The sequence below is a fragment of the Pelophylax lessonae genome, assembly GCF_965119305.1.
Source record: "Pelophylax lessonae genome assembly, chromosome: 2".
NCBI classification, from domain to species: domain Eukaryota; kingdom Metazoa; phylum Chordata; class Amphibia; order Anura; family Ranidae; genus Pelophylax; species Pelophylax lessonae.
In genome coordinates, this window is record NC_138769.1 from 635,680,101 (window position 1) to 635,698,724 (window position 18,624).

General features: G+C 43.7%; 1 protein-coding gene across 1 annotated transcript in view; it reads left to right on the forward strand.

Moving 5' to 3' along the window:
- Positions 1-210: 210 nt before the first annotated feature.
- The window catches only part of LOC309547281 (cilia- and flagella-associated protein 337-like), a gene marked incomplete at its 5' end in the record, with an annotated part of 246,937 nt that continues 228,523 nt past the window's right edge, over positions 211-18,624 (forward strand). The window contains one exon of the mRNA XM_082247111.1: positions 211-278. Coding sequence (XP_082103237.1) covers positions 211-278 — 68 coding nt within the window. The remainder of the gene's footprint in view (positions 279-18,624) is intronic.

Genomic DNA, 18,624 nt, shown 5'->3' on the forward strand with positions numbered 1-18,624 from the left:
GCCTTCTCTAGAGGCAGCTCTGCAGCTCCAGCAACCTGATCTGACATTACACAGGAGTAGTCCTGCCTGGCAGCAGACACCAGGAGGAGAGGGTAGTCTGCACAGGGGCAATCCTGTCCCCCTCCCCTCCCCCTGTCACAGTCATCCCTGATCTGTGTGATAGAAGACACTGCACTCCACTCTGATGAACCAGGACTGATCTCCAGGACCATGGCTGAGAGGATGAAGTGGAGACCCTGGTCTGCCCTGGGCAGGCTGGAGACAAACAGTTCCCAAAGGTAAGGGGAGACCTTGGCTGGACTTTGGGGTCAGATATCTAAGTTTTGGAGCAGGGAAGTCTCAGCCAGTAACTGGCATTGTGTGCAAGTTGTTTACTGTTGTCATGGAGATGGAGATGGAGCTGTTCAGTGTGTGAACATGTGCTGGTGCAGATGAAGCTACTTCACACCATCTCAGTGTGTATGGAAAGTACAGAGATCTACCAATACTACAGGGATCTAACAATAGAACAGGGATCTATGAAGACCATAGGGATTTATAAAAAGTACAGGCATTAATGAAAAGTACAGGCATCCTATGAATAGTACACAGGGATCTCATGAAGACTATAGGGATCCTACAAATAGTATAGGGATCTATAATAAGTACAGGGGTCTATGAAAAGTACAGGGATCTATGAAGAATATAGGGATTGTACGAATAGTACAGGGATCTATGAATAGTACAGGGGTATATGGAGATTATAGGGATCCTATAAATAGTACAGGGATCTATGAATAGTACAGGGGTATATGAAGACTATAGGGATCCTATAAATAGTACAGGGATCTGTGAAAAGTACAGGGATCTATGAATAGTACAGGGGTATATGAATAGTACAGGGATTCTACAAATAGTACAAGGATCTGTGAAAAGGACAGGGATCTATGAATAGTACAGGGATCTATGAATAGTACAGGGATTCTACAAATAGTACAAGGATCTGTGAAAAGGACAGGGATCTATGAATAGTACAGGGATCTATGAAGGCTATAGGGATCCTATGAATAGTACAGGGATCAATGAATAGTACAGGGATCAATGAAAAGTACAGGGATCTATGAATAGTACAGGTATCTGTGAAAAGTAAAGGGATCTATGAATAGTAAAGGGATCTATGAATAGTAAAGGGATCTGTGAATAGTACAGAGATCTATGAATAGTACAGGGATCTGTGAAAAGTACAGGGATCTATGAAACATACAGCAATCTATGAATCCATGAATCCATGAATACTACAGGGATCCTATCAAAAGTACAGGAATCTATAAATTGTACAGAGATCTATGAATAGTACAGGCATCCTATCAAAAAGTACAGGGATCTATAAATGATACAGAGATCTATGAATAGTACAGGGGTCTGTGAAAAGTACAGGGATCCTATGAATAGTACAGGGATCTAGGAATAGTACAGGGATCTAGGAATAGTACAACGATCTGTGAAAGTAGTAGGGATCTATAACTAGTACAGGGATCTATGAAGATTACAGGGATCTATGAATAGTACAGAGATCTATAAATAGTACAGGGATCTATGAATAGTACAGAGATCTATAAATAGTACAGGGATCTATGAATAGTACAGAGATCTATGAATAGTACAGGGATCAATGAAAAATACAGGAATCTATGAAAAGTAAGTACACTGCTCAAAAAATGAAAGGAACATTTTTTTTATCAGAGTATAGCATCAAGTCAATTAAACTCTTGGGATCATGATCTGGTAAGTTAAGTAGCAGGGGGGGGGGGGGTTGTTAATCAGTTTCAGCTGCTTTGGTAAATAGTAGAAAAAACACTCGCACCACTAAATTATAGTTATGATAAGAGAGGAAATTTCTGCTGTCTCAAGGCCCTGAGGGTATGGACCAGATAAATATAAAAATAGCAGCGCTAAATCCTCAGACAAAAACTGGTGCTCTACTGTGATTCTCAAAAGAAGAATACACTTAGAATTTAAATAGTGATCATATCATTCCACAATCGATGTACCAAAAACCAGGTGCAAAGGGTTAAAAAAATTGTAAGTAAAGGGAGTGGGTCTGGAGCTTCTTTGGGGCGACCAGGAGGCGACCGCCATAGACTTCAATGTTATGAAGTCCGTGGCGGCCGCTTCGAGGTCGCGGCGCGCTGCTCGCACCGCGATCTCGGAGGTCGCCCCGGGAAGTAGCGTCGCGGTAGTGTGAACCGGCGCTAAATCAACAAATAACTAAGTTCATAAATAAATCATTACAAATACTAACAGTGAGAAAAGTGCTGCTGTGCAAAAAAAATTGCTATTGTGCAAAAAACATAAGAATGATTGAAAAGTCCTGAAAAGATATTCACACATAACTAGAAACAATATATAGTCCAAATATTAATCCCATGTGCGAATAAAGATAGCAGCCAATTGGTGTGACTTCAAGACGTGCAAACAGTGATGGTGGCACCCTCCGAACACCGCCAAACAATAGAAGTACAAACTCACAAGGAGTGGATCTTTGTTGGCATACGTCAACAAAAGATCACAATGCACTTTGTCGGTCTCCGTGATCTGGGAATGTGGATCCTGGAGGATGAGGTTCCTGTGGATGGTCTCAGAACACAAGCCAGATAAAACAGAGGACTCTTCATTGTATAGTAGGTTCAAATAATCCGAGTTTATTTAAGAGATTAAAAGGTTGTGCAAAGCAAGCAAAAAATATCCAAACTGACAGACCCGCAATGTCTCCCATAGGTTACTGGGTTCCCCTGCGGTCATCCGAACTGTGTGCCGGGAGCCACACTGCTTCAGGAGGTGTATTGAGCGGCGTGCGTTCCAAGGCGGGTTCAGAACGGGTCAGCGTGCGTGTCAGCTTGACGCGTTTCGTCACAACATTGTCATTGTCAACATTGAAGCTCCTTTTCGCCAGGCAGATGCTGTAAAGGCTGAAGTCCATCTCCTGTGAGAATGCTGCAGTGTGCGCACTTTCGTTTGCGTTCCACTCGGACCAGAAGTGACGTTACTGACAGCCGACAATTGCGTCAACGCGTTTCATCCCTCCCAGTGGATGTTATCACAGACAGCTGTCTGGCGAAAAGGATCTTGAATATGTGAACATATGCCTGATGTTTGTAAGTGTTATTCCGTTTTATCCTTTAATTAAATTTGAAGGTATTACACTATTGGATTTCTCCGTCTTCCTTGTCCTGAGTGACGATCATTGGGGAACTGCAGGAAGTGCCAATATCTTCCTTGTCCTGAGTGACGATCATTGGGTAACTGCAGAAAGTGCCAATATCTTCCTTGTCCTGAGTGATGATCATTGGGGAGCTGCAGAAAGTACCAATATCTTCCTTGTCCTGAGTGACGATCATTGGGTAACTGCAGAAAGTGCCAATATCTTCCTTGTCCTGAGTGATGATCATTGGGGAGCTGCAGAAAGTACCAATATCTTCCTTGTCCTGAGTGACGATCATTGGGTAACTGCAGGAAGTGCCAATATCTTCCTTGTCCTGAGTGACGATCATTGGGGAGCTGCAGAAAGTACCAATATCTTCCTTGTCCTGAGTGACGATCATTGGGGAACTGCAGAAAGTGCCAATATCTTCCTTGTCCTGAGTGACGATCATTGGAGAACTGCAGAAAGTGCCAATATCTTCCTTGTCCTGGGTGACGATCATTGGGGAACTGCAGGAAGTGCCAATATCTTCCCTGTCCTGAGTGACGATCATTGGGGAACTGCAGGAAGTGCCAATATCTTCCCTGTCCTGAGTGACGATCATTGGGGAACTGCAGAAAGTGCCAATATCTTCCTTGTCCTGAGTGACGATCATTGGGGAACTGCAGAAAGTGCCAATATCTTCCTTGTCCTGAGTGACGATCATTGGGGAACTGCAGGAAGTGCCAATATCTTCCTTGTCCTCCTGAGTGACGATCATTGGGGAACTGCAGGAAGTGTCAATATCTTCCTTGTCCTGAGTGACGATCATTGGGAAACTGCAGAAAGTGGCAATATCTTCCTTGTCCTGAGTGACGATCATTGGGGAACTGCAGGAAGTGCCAATATCTTCCTTGTCCTGAGTGACGATTATTGGGGAACTGCAGGAAGTGCCAATATCTTCCTTGTCCTGAGTGACGATCATTGCGGAACTGCAGCAAATGCCAATATCTTCCTTGTCCTCCTGAGTGACGATCATTGGGGAACTGCAGGAAGTGCCAATATCTTCCTTGTCCTGAGTGACGATTATTGGGGAACTGCAGGAAGTGCCAATATCTTCCTTGTTCTGAGTGACGATCATTGGGGAACTGCAGGAAGTGCCAATATCTTCCTTGTCCTGAGTGACGATCATTGGGGAACTGCAGGAAGTGCCAATATCTTCCTTATCCTCCTGAGTGACGATAATTGGGGTACTGCAGGAAGTGCCAATATCTTCTTTGTCCTGAGTGACGATCATTGGGAAACTGCAGAAAGTGCCAATATCTTCCTTGTCCTGAGTGACAATCATTGGGGAACTGCAGGAAGTGCCAATATCTTCCTTGTCCTGAGTGACGATCATTGGGGAACTGCAGGAAGTGCCAATATCTTCCTTGTCCTCCTGAGTGACGATCATTGGGGAACTGCAGGAAGTGCCAATATCTTCCTTGTCCTGAGTGACGATTATTGGGGAACTGCAGAAAGTGCCAATATCTTCCTTGTTCTGAGTGACGATCATTGGGTAACTGCAGGAAGTGCCAATATCTTCCTTGTCCTCCTGAGTGACGATCATTGGGAAACTGCAGGAAGTGCCAATATCTTCCTTGTCCTGAGTGACGATCATTGGGGAACTGCAGGAAGTGCCAATATCTTCCTTGTTCTGAGTGATGATCATTGGGGAACTGCAGGAAGTGCCAATATCTTCCTTGTTCTGAGTGACTATCATTGGGTAACTGCAGGAAGTGCCAATATCTTCCTTGTCCTGAGTGACGATCATTGGGAAACTGCAGAAAGTGCCAATATCTTCCTTGTTCTGAGTGATGATCATTGGGGAACTGCAGGAAGTGCCAATATCTTCCTTGTTCTGAGTGACGATCATTGGGTAACTGCAGGAAGTGCCAATATCTTCCTTGTCCTGAGTGACGATCATTGGGGAACTGCAGGAAGTGCCAATATCTTCCTTGTTCTGAGTGATGATCATTGGGGAACTGCAGGAAGTGCCAATATCTTCCTTGTTCTGAGTGACGATCATTGGGTAACTGCAGGAAGTGCCAATATCTTCCTTGTCCTGAGTGACGATCATTGGGGAACTGCAGGAAGTGCCAATATCTTCCTTGTTCTGAGTGATGATCATTGGGGAACTGCAGGAAGTGCCAATATCTTCCTTGTTCTGAGTGACTATCATTGGGGAACTGCAGGATTGCCAATACTTACCAGATTAAGCATTATAGATTCACATGCAGTACTGCGAGGGGGTCCACATCGTCTGGTAAGTGGATTCACATTTGGGGTGTGGAACACAATATATTGCATGAGAAGTCACGGATTGGCACAACTTACTTTATAGAGGAGCACTGTGCACAGATTTTTCACTGGATATATGCTTGTCTTTTAAATTTTGGATATTTAATTTTTTTTTGCGTTGAATTTTAGATTTGTGCACAGATTTTTCACTGGACACATGCTTGTCAATTATTTTTTTTGTTGTTTTTTTTTCACATATCTTTTTGGAGTATTTTTTCTTTTTTAATAGAAACACATGAGTTTTTATCCACTGATTGAGTTTTTATTATAAGGGACATATATAGAGTGGATATATAGTACCAGTGGCGGCTGGTGTATATGGGGCGCAGGGGCGCCGCCCCCCCTATCCATGCGTCTGGCCCCCTAATCTACATGCGGGGCGCCGGACGCATGGAGTTCAATGGGGCTTTTTTTTTTAACCATGTGACTAGAGCCAGAGGCTCTCACAGGCTAAAAAAAAAAGGGTGGTCTCGGGGCGCAGAGCACTGTGCCCGAGCCCACCCAGTTGTGTGACAATAGCAAATGAAAATTGGCTATTGTCACAAAGATCCTCCTCCTGGCCAATCGGGAAGTGGGTTTTGAGACCCGTTTTTCGATCGGCCGAAAGGAGAAGCCATGCCATTGGACATGGAGGAGGAGGGACGAGACGCAGAAGACAGGGAAGAAACAAAAGCCGCCGCTGCCTGCTGCTGCATTCAGGCAGGGTGAGTGAGGGGGAGGTCCTGCACTGTCTCCTGTCTCCCTTGTCCTGTCTCCTGTCTCCCCTCTATGGGTATGGTGTGCGGCCTGGTGTGGTCCGCGGGGGGGGGGGGATATGGTGCGGTCCATGTGCCGCCCCCGGCCCATAGAGCACCAGCCACCACTGTATAGTACACATTTACTTCACTGCTTAGCACTGTGGTATTTGCTTTAATCTAACCTGGCTGTAACAGCTTGCAGTCTTGTGGGACCTGTGACATGTCCATTACTGCAGGGAGGTAGGGGTAAAGCCAGGTACCTCTTCCCCCCCCCTCCCCCCGTAAAAAAAAAAAAAAAAAGTGCCATTTGTAGAAGAGGAGGAGGGATAAGGGATAGAGGCTTTAAAGTGGAACTTCCATTTTTGGGTGGAGCTCTGCTTTAAGGCCTGGTTCACACTGGCCCACATGGTGAAACGCAATATTTTACTGTGCAGGATAGTGTCAGGCAGCGTGAGCTCTGACAGGGAGCTGGTTGATGAGTGCGCTAGCACATCACACTACTTACTTTTTTTCTTTCATTTATTTGATAAATTATTATTATTAAATGTCACATACTGACATTTCATTCATGCCTCTGCACAGCAGTGTAGTGCGTTGCTCTGTAGAGTGATGACATGCTGTAATATCCAGTGCGCTTCTTCTGCACCACACTGCACATCACACCAGCATTGTGGTATGAACGGGGCTCATAGAAAACAATTATTTTCTATGTACCATGGTAGTGACTTACTTTTATCCAGTGCATAAACACACAGGTCACCATGCATAGTGTGAACAAGTCCTTAGGGACCGCACTTTACAGTGTTGCCTTGACATGGCAGTGTGGCTTCAAGTGTAATTGCAAATGTATCTAACATAGACACAACATAGACATTCACACCAATGCACATTCTTGGTGCGAGCAGGGAACATGGGGAATAGTTGTTTTCTATGTGCTCTTGCCTTAAAGTGATTGTAAAGTCTCGCTTTTTTTTTTTCTTCTATTAAAATAACAAACATGTTGTACTTACCTCCTCTGTTCAGTTGGGTTTGCACAGGGCAGCCCGGTGCCTCCTCTTCTCGGGTCCCAGGCTGGAGCTCCTCCCTCCTGTTGAGAGTCCTCACAGCAAGCAGCTTGCTATGGGGGCACCTTAGCTGAGCTGCAGCTCCATGTATCCATTCAGACACCGAGCTGAAGTTTGGCCCCTCCTCCTGTCTTTCCTGATTGGCTAACTGGGTTTGATTGACAGCAATGTGAGCCAATCAGGAGAGAGTCCAGGAAGGCTGAAGCACTTGTGGACATCGATGGATAGAGAGGGGGCTCAGGTAAGTATTAGGGGGGATGATGGGGGCTGCTGCACAGAGAAGGCTTTTTATCTTAATGCATAGAATGCATTACGATAAATAACCTTCTGTCTTTACAGCCCCTTTAAGTTAGCAGTGATCAAAATAAATCAGTGCAGCTCAACGCACCTGGTATGAGCGAGTCCTAATATGGAATTTGTCACAAGCTCCTCCAATACCAGATATTTACTTTGGCTTTCAGAGTTGAACAGAACAAGAAACAGTAAGGCTCCATTTACACTTGTGTGATACGTAAACCGTTGTGCATTTCTTGCGCATTTTTTGCCGCATTTACAATTTAAAGGGGCTTCTCAATGCGCAACAAACGTTTCAAGTTAACTCATTTACCTTTTTTTTTTGGCACTGACCAAGCATGATTTGCGTTATTTGTTTTGCCACGTTTTTCATTTGCATTTGCATTTTGTTGGAACTGCTACCCTGTTTGTGGTGTTGTTAAGGAATAATGGCACCACAACCCCACTGTGCTTTTTAGCACATTTTTGGCACGTTTCCAAAAATGCAGGCAGAAATGTACATTTCTGCCCATATTTTTGCTATGCTTGTGTGTGAATGCAACCTCAATATATGCTTTGGGTACGAGGGGGATAAAAGCCAACCTAACCCTTTGACCTCATTTTTTAAGCAGCTCCTGCTCTTTCCCCCACAGTTTTCAATTCTGCCACTAGATGTCCTCAGTCTTCCGGGTGGAATGAAGCCCATGTTCACTTAGCACATACTAGGAGTGCAGAGCATGATGGCCCCACTCCCTGTTCAGTCCAAAGGTTTCCAGCAGGCAATTCAAACAATCCAGCCAGCAGTGCCAACCCCTGTGTAGCCACCTCCTGCCCAACATTCCTTGACTTAGCAATGTAAGTAAAAATGTGTTGGTTGAAAAGGAGTTGCATCCAATCAGATGCAGCCTCTTTCTGGGTATTTTGACAGCTGGCGGGGCTGGCTATCAAAATACAATAGGCACAGTGGGAGATTCGTTTATCTGATCTATATCAGTGACCGCCCAGCTTTACTCAATTGCTACAACATGGTCAACCTCACTCCCAGGGCCAGAACCTCACTCCTAGGCAGTGTAAGCATGTGTCTACAGGCACCCTTCCTAGAGGGGCACCCACCAGAGGTTTCTTTTTTAAATTCCTTTCGCTGCCAGGTCCATATGTTGTATGGACCTGACAGCAGGGGGTTTCACATACAATCCTGTTTCTACAGCCCCGGGATTGTATGTAAAACTGACGGGCACATTCCTGGCTGTCAGGTGGAAGCATTCAGGCGGCTGCACTGCTGCCCAGCTGCTTCCACGCACCCCCGGTACCGGCATCCCCCCCCCCCCTACGTGCACTATGTGTGCTGGGCTCCGCTTGCCCATCTGCGGGCCCAGATCAACATGGCAGGTGCTGGCGGCTTCGCTCTACTCCCCTTCTTTCTGTGACCCAGAAAGCGACACGTATGACGTCACTTTCGGGTCTCCCTGTCACTTAGGGATGTATTGGAATGCGATGTGCACTGCAACACATTCAGTGGAGACAGAGGAAACATGCAGGGTCTTTTAGACTCTACATGTCTCATTAAAGAGAACCTGTCACCTAAAAATCATCACATAGGGGACTTTTTGTTCCCTATGTGATAAAAAAAACAAAAAATTAAACATAAACAAACTTTTTTTTGCAAAACAAATAAGGTTACACCGAAAACACATAAAATCCCCCCCCCCCCCAAAAAAAACAATGTAAAATGTTTGAGGCCCCCCACCCCCTCCTCCATAATACTAAACTGATGACTATAGTTCGCCTATGGAAAATATAGGGTGCTGAAGTATGTTGCTATTTCAAAGGTGCACACAAATTTAGGGTTTGACGTGTTGGGTATCTATTTATTCGATGCAACCTCTTCTTTTATATTTTACCAAAAATGTGTGTAGTATATTGTGTTTGTTTGCCCTAAAATTCAAGTTCAGGCTCCTTTCACACGAACGATCCGATCAGATCCACCTGTCAGTTTTTCAGGCGGATCTGATCGGATCCTCCATGCATTCCTATGGGGCAGCGGATGTCAGCGGTGACATCTCCGCTGACATCCGCTGCCATCTGCATCCGATCCTGTCCGTGAAATCTGGAAGGATGGAAACCCTATTTTCCATCCATCCAGGGGATCGGGTTTGGATGGAATCAGATGAGAGTGGACAGGTGGTCTGCTCTCATCCGATTCCCCCATAGAGAGCAGCGGGGCTCTGATACCTCCCTCTCCACACACAGTGCGGAGACGGAGCTGTCATCCGCCTGCTCAGCGGGGATCAGCGGATCGATCCCGGCTGAGCAGAGAACGGTCCGCACCGGACAGCGGACCGTGTGAAAAGACCCTTACTGTGTTTTTTACTAAAATTGCGCAGTAATTTATTAAGAAAAAAAAAGTAAGTCTTACTGTCTTCATAATTCTCTGCCTATCGACTCCTGAGATGTAAATCCGGCTCTGCTCACTCCCGTACTTTCCAAAGTTCAGATTATCATTAGTATGAACAATAGGTATTGGTGGCCTTTTCTTCCAGGTAGGGTTCCAGGCCATGTAAAGGAAATTCCTGATAAACCTACTCTTGTCTGAGCTCTTTCAAGCTGTATGATTTCACAACTTCTCACACACCTCTTGAATAGCCATTAGTGAGTTTCCTTGGCTGCTGTGATAAGATAATTATAAAATACATTCGGTTGCATAAACCCTCTGTAGAAGGCAGACCAGCTTAGAGGTCGATGGGTCCTGCAGCACGATGCCACAAGACAAGGCAAAAAGCAATTTACGAGGGTAAGCTTGTGGCTTAGAGCAGAAGTACACAGGAAATGTTGGGGTATTACAGTATGATTCTTCTATTGGGGAGCACATTGATTGAATGCAAGGAGTGATATGAAGGTACATTGCATTGTGGCATATATACCTTTTGAATGCTGAGAAAAAGATGAAGCCTGAACGGTGAGGATTACATGTTCAATAATTGTTCCTCTTTTATGACAGACTTTTTGTTCCCACAGAAAAAAATCACAAACAGTAGGTTTAACGGAATATTGCGCGGTCATGCGACGCTGTACCGAAATAAAATTGATGTTCTTTTTTTCTCACAAATAGATCTTTCCTTTGGTGGTATTTGATCACCTGTGTGATTTTTATTTTTTGCACTATAAACCAAAAAATAGCGACAATTCTGAAAAAAAAAAAAAAAAAACATTTTTTGCATTCTGCTATATAACATTTAAAAAAAAAATGAAAATCTATTTTGTTCATCCTTTTAGGCCAATTTGTATTCTGCTACATATTTTTGGTAAATAAGCATATTTTGATTGGTTTGCGCAAAAGTTATCGCGTCAAACTAGTGGAAAGATGTATGTCATTTTTATTTATCTATTTATTTTTTACTAGCAATGGCGGCGATTTGCGATTTTTAGCAGGACTACAACATTGAGGCGGACAGATCAGACCCCCTACTGACATTTTTGACACTTTTCGGGGTACCAGTGACATTACTACAGTAATCAGTGCTAAAAATATGCACTGTTACTGTAATAATGACACTGGCAGGGAAGGGGTTAACCTAGTGGGTGATCAAAGGGTTAAATGTAAGCCTAGGGGTGTGTTTACTAACTGTGGGTGGAGGGGCGTATAAAATGACCATAGAGACCATAGACCTAAATAGAAGGATAAATAGAAGGATCACAGGCGCTCTGTTTCTGTTGACAGTTCTTCTCTCTCTCAGCGGGGAGCGATCGTGGGTGGCCAGCGGCAATCGGCACGCGCTCGCCCCTAGCACCAGGCGCACGACCGATGTAGTCCTATGTTATACATATAAGTCGCGCTAAATATATTAGATGGAGATGTGAAGTCCATAAAAGTCCAAAAATATATTATTGATAGATTCCAGGACCAAGCTCCCTTAAGGGTATGTGCTTACCAGATGAAGGTAAGAGAAAGGCAGTCTCGCTGCGTGGAAACTTGTCACCTTGACAGTAGATCCAAGCTTCTATGATCGATCAACTCAGTGGTCATAGGATCATGAAAAGCAAAAAAGTAACGCAATAGCGTAAAACCCAACAAACAAATTGTGACTATCACCACAGGTGTGGATAAATGAAAATTGTGATGTGAAATGACCTCCACCGCAAAAAATGAAATAAATAAACATGCAAGATTAGGGAACTTAAGGTAAATAACCCCTACCAGAAAGGTTAAGGGTTGACGCCTTAAGTAATTGAATGTGTGTCGGTAGGAGTAGCCTCTTACCAAACATAAAAATAATGACACAGTGAAGAAAACGTTGAAAAAAACGTTGAAAAAAAGGAAATCGTGCTGAACCACCACCGGCTGAATTCGCCTCTTACCCTGGATAGATATAGATTAGCCAAAGTGTACTAAACAGATCCTGTGTACCACTCAGGAGCCCGCAATATCACACCTGTGAGAGTTGCCTCTTACCACATATGAAGTTGTATCAAGCCTGTAGGGTAAACCAAGTGGCCAAAGACCGACCCCAAATTGCATGTTATCCAAGCCTGTATGTATACGAATAACCAGGGGATCCGACCAGAGGTGTAGGTAACTGGGTCTCAGAAGTTTCAGCAATATAGGATATCACCACCATAAGAAGAAAGAAAGGGCTCCCATAGCGTAAAACCATAAAAGCATTTTATTCCATAAAAGCAAAAAAACTTACAAAAACCAGGAATGGGTGAGCAATGGAAGTTGCCGCCGGCCGGACGGCTCCGCTCGTCCGCACTCGTAGGTCGCAGTCAGATGACGTCGGTACGCCGTTGCCCTGACGACGTTTCGTCACAGATGACGTTTTCAAAGGTGTGATGTAGATGTAGATGTAGTCCTATGTCGGTTCATGCAGGAAGGGGCTGCCTGGCGCAGTAAAACTGCAGCGGGTAGTCAGGAACTGGTTAATATGTGCTAAGAAGACAAAGCTGAAAGAAAAGGGCGTATTTATAAAAATAATATGCAGATCTATTCAGCCTGTTAAACTGTGTGTACATTTGTTCTATGTGAATAGGGCAAAAATAAACGGTTATTACGCTATCTTCTCTCTAAGGGGAATGTTATTCATTTAAACATACAGAGTGAATCTGGAAAATACTGCATTATGGCCACAAGAGGGTGCTGGTGATCATAGGAAATAAATACCCAAATAACAAGGATAACTTGCCACAAATATGTTGAATTGTAAGTCTGTTAACTTACTGCACATTTTCACTGGAACGTTTTACACTTGAAGAACACCTGAAGCACAAGTTCTAGTTGACACTTTTCCAATTTGTAGCAAATTTGTGTGGCAAGTCTCTAGCAAGTGGAAAGTTGCAGTGGTGCGTCTACAGCAAGAGCTCTGCAAATTTACAGCATAAAAATTCAGCTACAGTGACCCCTGTGGTGGGATGACTATTGGACGACATAACCAGAACTTGCAATAGACTTTCAGAATGTTTGCAAAGAAAGTTTATCTGGAGTCATGCAATATGGACTTGCTACAATTGTGCAACAAACTTGTGAAACCTGGAAATTTGCAGCACAATTGCTTGCTATCTGTGTAATTACTAGGATTGTCAGTTCTATGGAGTGGCCATAATGGAGTATTTCCCTGATCCACTCTATTTGTGTGCTTGAATAACATTCAACCTGGAGAAAACGTAGCCTAATAACATTAAATTTCCCCATTTTGCACAGAAATAATATACATACAGTTTCACAGGATGAATAGCTCTGGAATTTTTTTTTTTTTTTTAGTATATACACCCTTAAATGTTGTTGTTTTCTTACATTCATAGACCTGTATAGGTTTTATTAGCAACCCAGAATACCAGTCTAATATAACCTGTCATTACAGAGGTATGGGAATTGAAAAAACAAACAAACAAACATTGTCACGTCAACTATTCTCTACCTTTAAGCCCCGGTTCACACTTATGCGATGCGGGAAGGCTGCGAATCCGCAGCCTGTTCCCGCATCGCAAACGCACCCCCGGCAGTTCACACTGCCATATGCCATACGCTGGGGGTGTCAATGTAATCTTAACGACACCCCCAGATTGATCGCATATCGCAGTGCGATCTTGCAGTTCGCACAGGATCGGATCGCACAAGTGTGAACTGCTGTGCGATCCGATCCTGATGCGGCTGCCAAAAAGGGTCCTGTGCGTGTTTGCTGCGGGTGCGGTGCGAATTTAGCCATACAAAGTGTATGGCTAAACTCGCACCGCACAGCCGATCGCATGTAATGAAGGAGCAGTGCGCTCCGACATTACATGCGATCGCCGCAGCCGCAGTAATGTGAACCGAGGCTAAGTGTCGGTTCACACTATGGCGATCCGACTTCGGGGGCGACTAGTGAAGTCGCTGTGCACCGCAACTTTGGCGCGACTTGCACGGACTTCACATAATGGAAGTCAATGCAAGTTGCTCCGATGTCGCCCCGAAGTAGTGCAGGAACTATTTTCTAAGTCGGAGCGACTTGAGTCGCTCCTTTTAGAATGGTTCCCATTGCACTGAATGGACCGCGACTTGTCAGGCGGCCAAGTCGCCTGACAAGTCGCGGTAGTGTGAACCGGGACTAACTCTCTACTTTGTCCTCCACTGCCTCCACCCACAAACTCACCTACTGCCCAGGAGATCACCAATCACTTCAAACATAAAATTTATTTGATTTGTGATGAAATCCTCACTCCCCCACTTAACATCCCTTTTCAACAGGTACAATCAACACTCCCATTATTCAGCCCTGCTACTATAGACAAGGTTGCTAAACGCTAAACTCATTTCTAATGCCCACCTAACCACCTGCCTCCTGGATCCCGTTCCCCTTCAAATACTACAGTCACCCTCTGACTCTATCTTACACTCTCTAACCCACATCTTCAATCTCTCCCTCTCTCCTGGTATCTTCCCCAACTCTCTAAAACAACATGCACTAGTTACCCCCATACTTAAAAAGCCATCCTTGGACCCTACAAATCTTAACAATCTATGCCCTATCACCTTGCTCCCCTTTTCCTCCAAATTCCTTGAACGCCTGGTCTACAACCAACTGAGTGACCACCTCATTAAAAATAACCTTGATCCCCTTCAGTCTGGATTTCACCCTCAACACCCTCCTGAAACTGCTCTTTAGAAACTCACAAATGACTTACTAACAGCAAAAAGCAATGGACACTATTCTGTACTCCTACTTCTGGAACCTTTCGGCTGCCTTTGATACAGTTGACCACCCCCTATTTCTTAAAAACTTTACTCTTTTGGTTGCTGTGACTGTGCTGTTTGCTGGCTCTCATCCTACCTCTCCCACCGCACCCTCATTGTCACTTGCAAATCTACTTCCTCCACTCTTCTTCCTTTCTCCGTCGGGGCCCCCCAAGGTTCTGTTCTTGGACCTTTCCTATTTTCAGTCTACACCACCTCCCTGGGTCAGCTGAGAGCCTCACATGGCTTTCAATTTAATTTCTACTCTGACAACACTCAAATCTATCTCTCCATCCCTCACTCCACCAGTCTCCTCACACATCACTAACTTACTAACAGACACATCTGTCTGGATGTCACACCACTTCCTCAAACTCAACTTGTCCAAAACCAAGCTCATATTATTTCCTCCCCCACGTGCCTCTTCCCCTGTCAAGATCAGTGGCACAACCGTCCACCCATTTCCACATGCCAGGGAGCTAGATGTTATCCTGGACGCGGAACTCTCCTTTCAGCCCCACAACCAATCACTTTCCAAGGCTTGTCGCCTCAACCTCCCCAACATCTTTAAAATACATCCCTTCCTAACCAATGAAACTACAAAGCTCCTAATTCACTTCCTGGTTATCTCTTGCCTTGACTACTGAAACTCCCTCCTCATTGGCTTACCTTTAAATAGGCTATCCCCCATCCTGAATGCTGCTGCCAGACTCATCCACCTTACAAACTGCTCAGCGTCTGCTACCTCTCTCTGCCAGGCCCTCCATTGGCTTCCACAAACAATACCTTACAAAGCCATCCACAACTCAGCCCCCCAGCTACATCACTAACCTAGTCTTAAAATACCGACCAAATCCTTCTCTTCGCTCCTCCCAAGACCTCCTGCTCTCTAGCTCCCTTGTCACCTCCTTCCATACTTACCTCTAGGACCTCTCCCGAGCCTCTCCTATTCTTTGGAATTCCGTACCCCAATCTGTCCGACTATCCCTGAAAACCTGTCTAGCCTCCAACTAACAATTGTTTTTTTATTTCATTCATCAGCTCATCCTCCACAGTTATTACCTTTTGTGTCATTTGGCCCTCCCTCTTAGATTATAAGCTCTAACAAGCAGGGTCCTCTGATTCCTCCTGTATTTAATGGTATTGTAGGTGTACTGTCTGCCCTAAGGTTGTAAAGCACTGCGCAAACTGTTGGCGCTCAAAAAAATAGTGTATAATAATAACATCTATATTCACCTGTATGGCTGCAGCATCAGTCTGATGCTGCAGCTGTCTCCCACCAGCTCTAAGACTGAGGATTGAGCGATCACATGACTGGTAGTCGCTCAGATCACAGTCTGATCGGAGTGAAGAGCAATGACTGTCAGTCAACGCTCTCCGCTCTGTCCCTCCAGCGCCCACTGGAGCGCTGGGCTGGAGAGGGGGCAGGAGCAGCTGGCTCCAGTTTGCAGACTCGCACTGAGAGTCAGAGCAAGTTGTCAATTAGGTCGGAATATGGTCGTAATCCTTCCAGAGCCTGGAGCCTCTCTGTGACATCAGAAGTGTGACCAAAAATCTTTGGCCATACTTTTCTTTTAATATTTCTGACTGCTCTTAATTTGTGAAAAATAAAAATGTAACTTGTTACTACTTTTGTGGTCTAATAACTTTGCACATCATAATTGCTCCCTGCATTGCCTTATTTGTGAGAAATAAAAAAAACCATAGCACCCAATCAGAACTCTTTGCAGAGGAGGCAAAATCCAAACCCCTGCTCATCTCACAAGCAAAAACTTTTACAGGTCCATTATGTGAGAAAATTAGGTGAAATTTCTTCTTTAATGAATATGTTACCCTAACATTTCCTTTTCCTGATATGTGTCTGCTATACCATGTACTTGTATGAGAAAGTACCCTGTTCTCTTCGTATATCTTCCTTTGTTTGAAATCCCTGGTGTTCCTGACAATCCCCTGCTTTCCTATCAAATCTGACCACACTAGGCAAAATAGCACAGCTTGATCAGTTCTCTATCTGTGCTGAGAACTTAGCCTGCTCTCCTCCAATGATCAGATTTGCATTGACACCCCCTCCCCTCGCACAGCCATTCATTGGGAAGACCAAATTGCTGCTGTTTCTCCTCCCCCAGCTCTCTGAGCTGACTATGCAACTGAGAACAGAGGTTAGACGATCACCTATAAAAAAAGGATAAAAAAGTATTTATACTTTTTTTTATACTTATACTAAAAGATTTGCCTTTCATTTCTATTTTAAACGGAATGGGTTGTTTTACAAAGTGAGAGTTTGCATATACTTTAAGAGTAAAGTTCATTTTCCTATAACATAAATAAAGCAGATTAATCCAATTATGATTATACTGCAGACACATTTCTCAATCAAGCAAAGCCCTTTAGGGGAACATGTTGTTGTGCACAGTAACTAAAGAGAAAGTGCTAAGTGGTCTCCAGACAGTTATGGTTGTAAAGTCAGAGTCCCTAAGGGTTGTCTTTGTTTTCCCTGTCTCACTGTACTTTTTTTAGGGCCATTTTACTTTATAATTTATGTAACATACCCCGCCTTCACCTCTAACCTCTGTATACAAAACCCAGGATCAACTGCCATTGCCCAGTTGGCCATTGTGCAGAAGCATTGGATTCCACCCGGAGTGCAAGTTAAAAATGAAAAATGAGTTGAGCGGATTTGATGAAGATATTTTACTGGTCATACACTTGTAGAATTTTATTCAAACATATTCATCTTTGGAACATTTGTTTGATGTTCTGATTGTTATTGGGGTCCAACTGACATTTGTTTTTAACTATAGTAATGAGAAAATTCAAAACGGCAGGATGGAAATATTTTCTTTGATTTCTAACAATTTATGTTGTTTTTGTCTGGGAAAAATTACATTCATACCAAATGTTAAAAGCAAATGACCTTTTGAAATACTTTTGATTGACATTTGGAATGTTTCTGTTGACATTATTGAATGAACTGACAAGTTTTTTTTGTACAAACATTTGTTCGAAAATCTACCAGTGTATGGCCAGCTTAAGATTTGAAAGATGCTTTTTCAGATTTTGGGTCAAAGCCTTATAGCATTTTTTTGCACATGGTTTGGATGCTATTTTCACATCTTTGGCAACTTTAGCATTGATTCTTGCAGAAAGGTAGGCAATAATTTGATTGGTGCCCATGTGTTGTATTATGATTGCATGTTCTTTTTAAGTATCTCTTTTCTCCTACACAATGTTTTTGCTGTGTCGGTGTAGGTATATTTATAGAGAGCTGTGAATAGGATTACCACCTCATTAATTTACACAGGTTCTGTGGCTGATTAAGGTGGTAATTAAACTCAATGCCTTATGTGCATTATAGTAGCCATAGAACCCTAGCTGTGAATAACCATAGATAGTTGATTAGAGCTCCCTGTGGAACATGTGAAAACTCACTATTTCTCACTGCAGATATAAATTCGGCAATAGCAAACATGACTTGTGGTTAAAAACAGATGATTCTGTATTTATTTTTTCTAAAGTTTGCAGATTTATAAAATGTTTTATATTTTTCATTATATAAAAAAAAAATATATATAACTAAATCCTAAGTAGCAATGCACATAAATAGCTACACTATATTTAGAAAATATTCTTTTTTCTTAAAAGTAAAAGGTATTTTTTATTTTTTTTAAAAATAACAAACATTTCATACAATGGTTCTGCACAGAGCAGCCTTGATCCACCTCTTCTCAGGTCCCCCACTGGCGCGCTGAGCCCTCCCCCATGATGAGTGCCCCCATAGCAAGCCGTTTGCTATGGGGGCACTTATGCATGCTCGCCCCCGAGCCCCGCTCTCTAAGTCCATAAGAC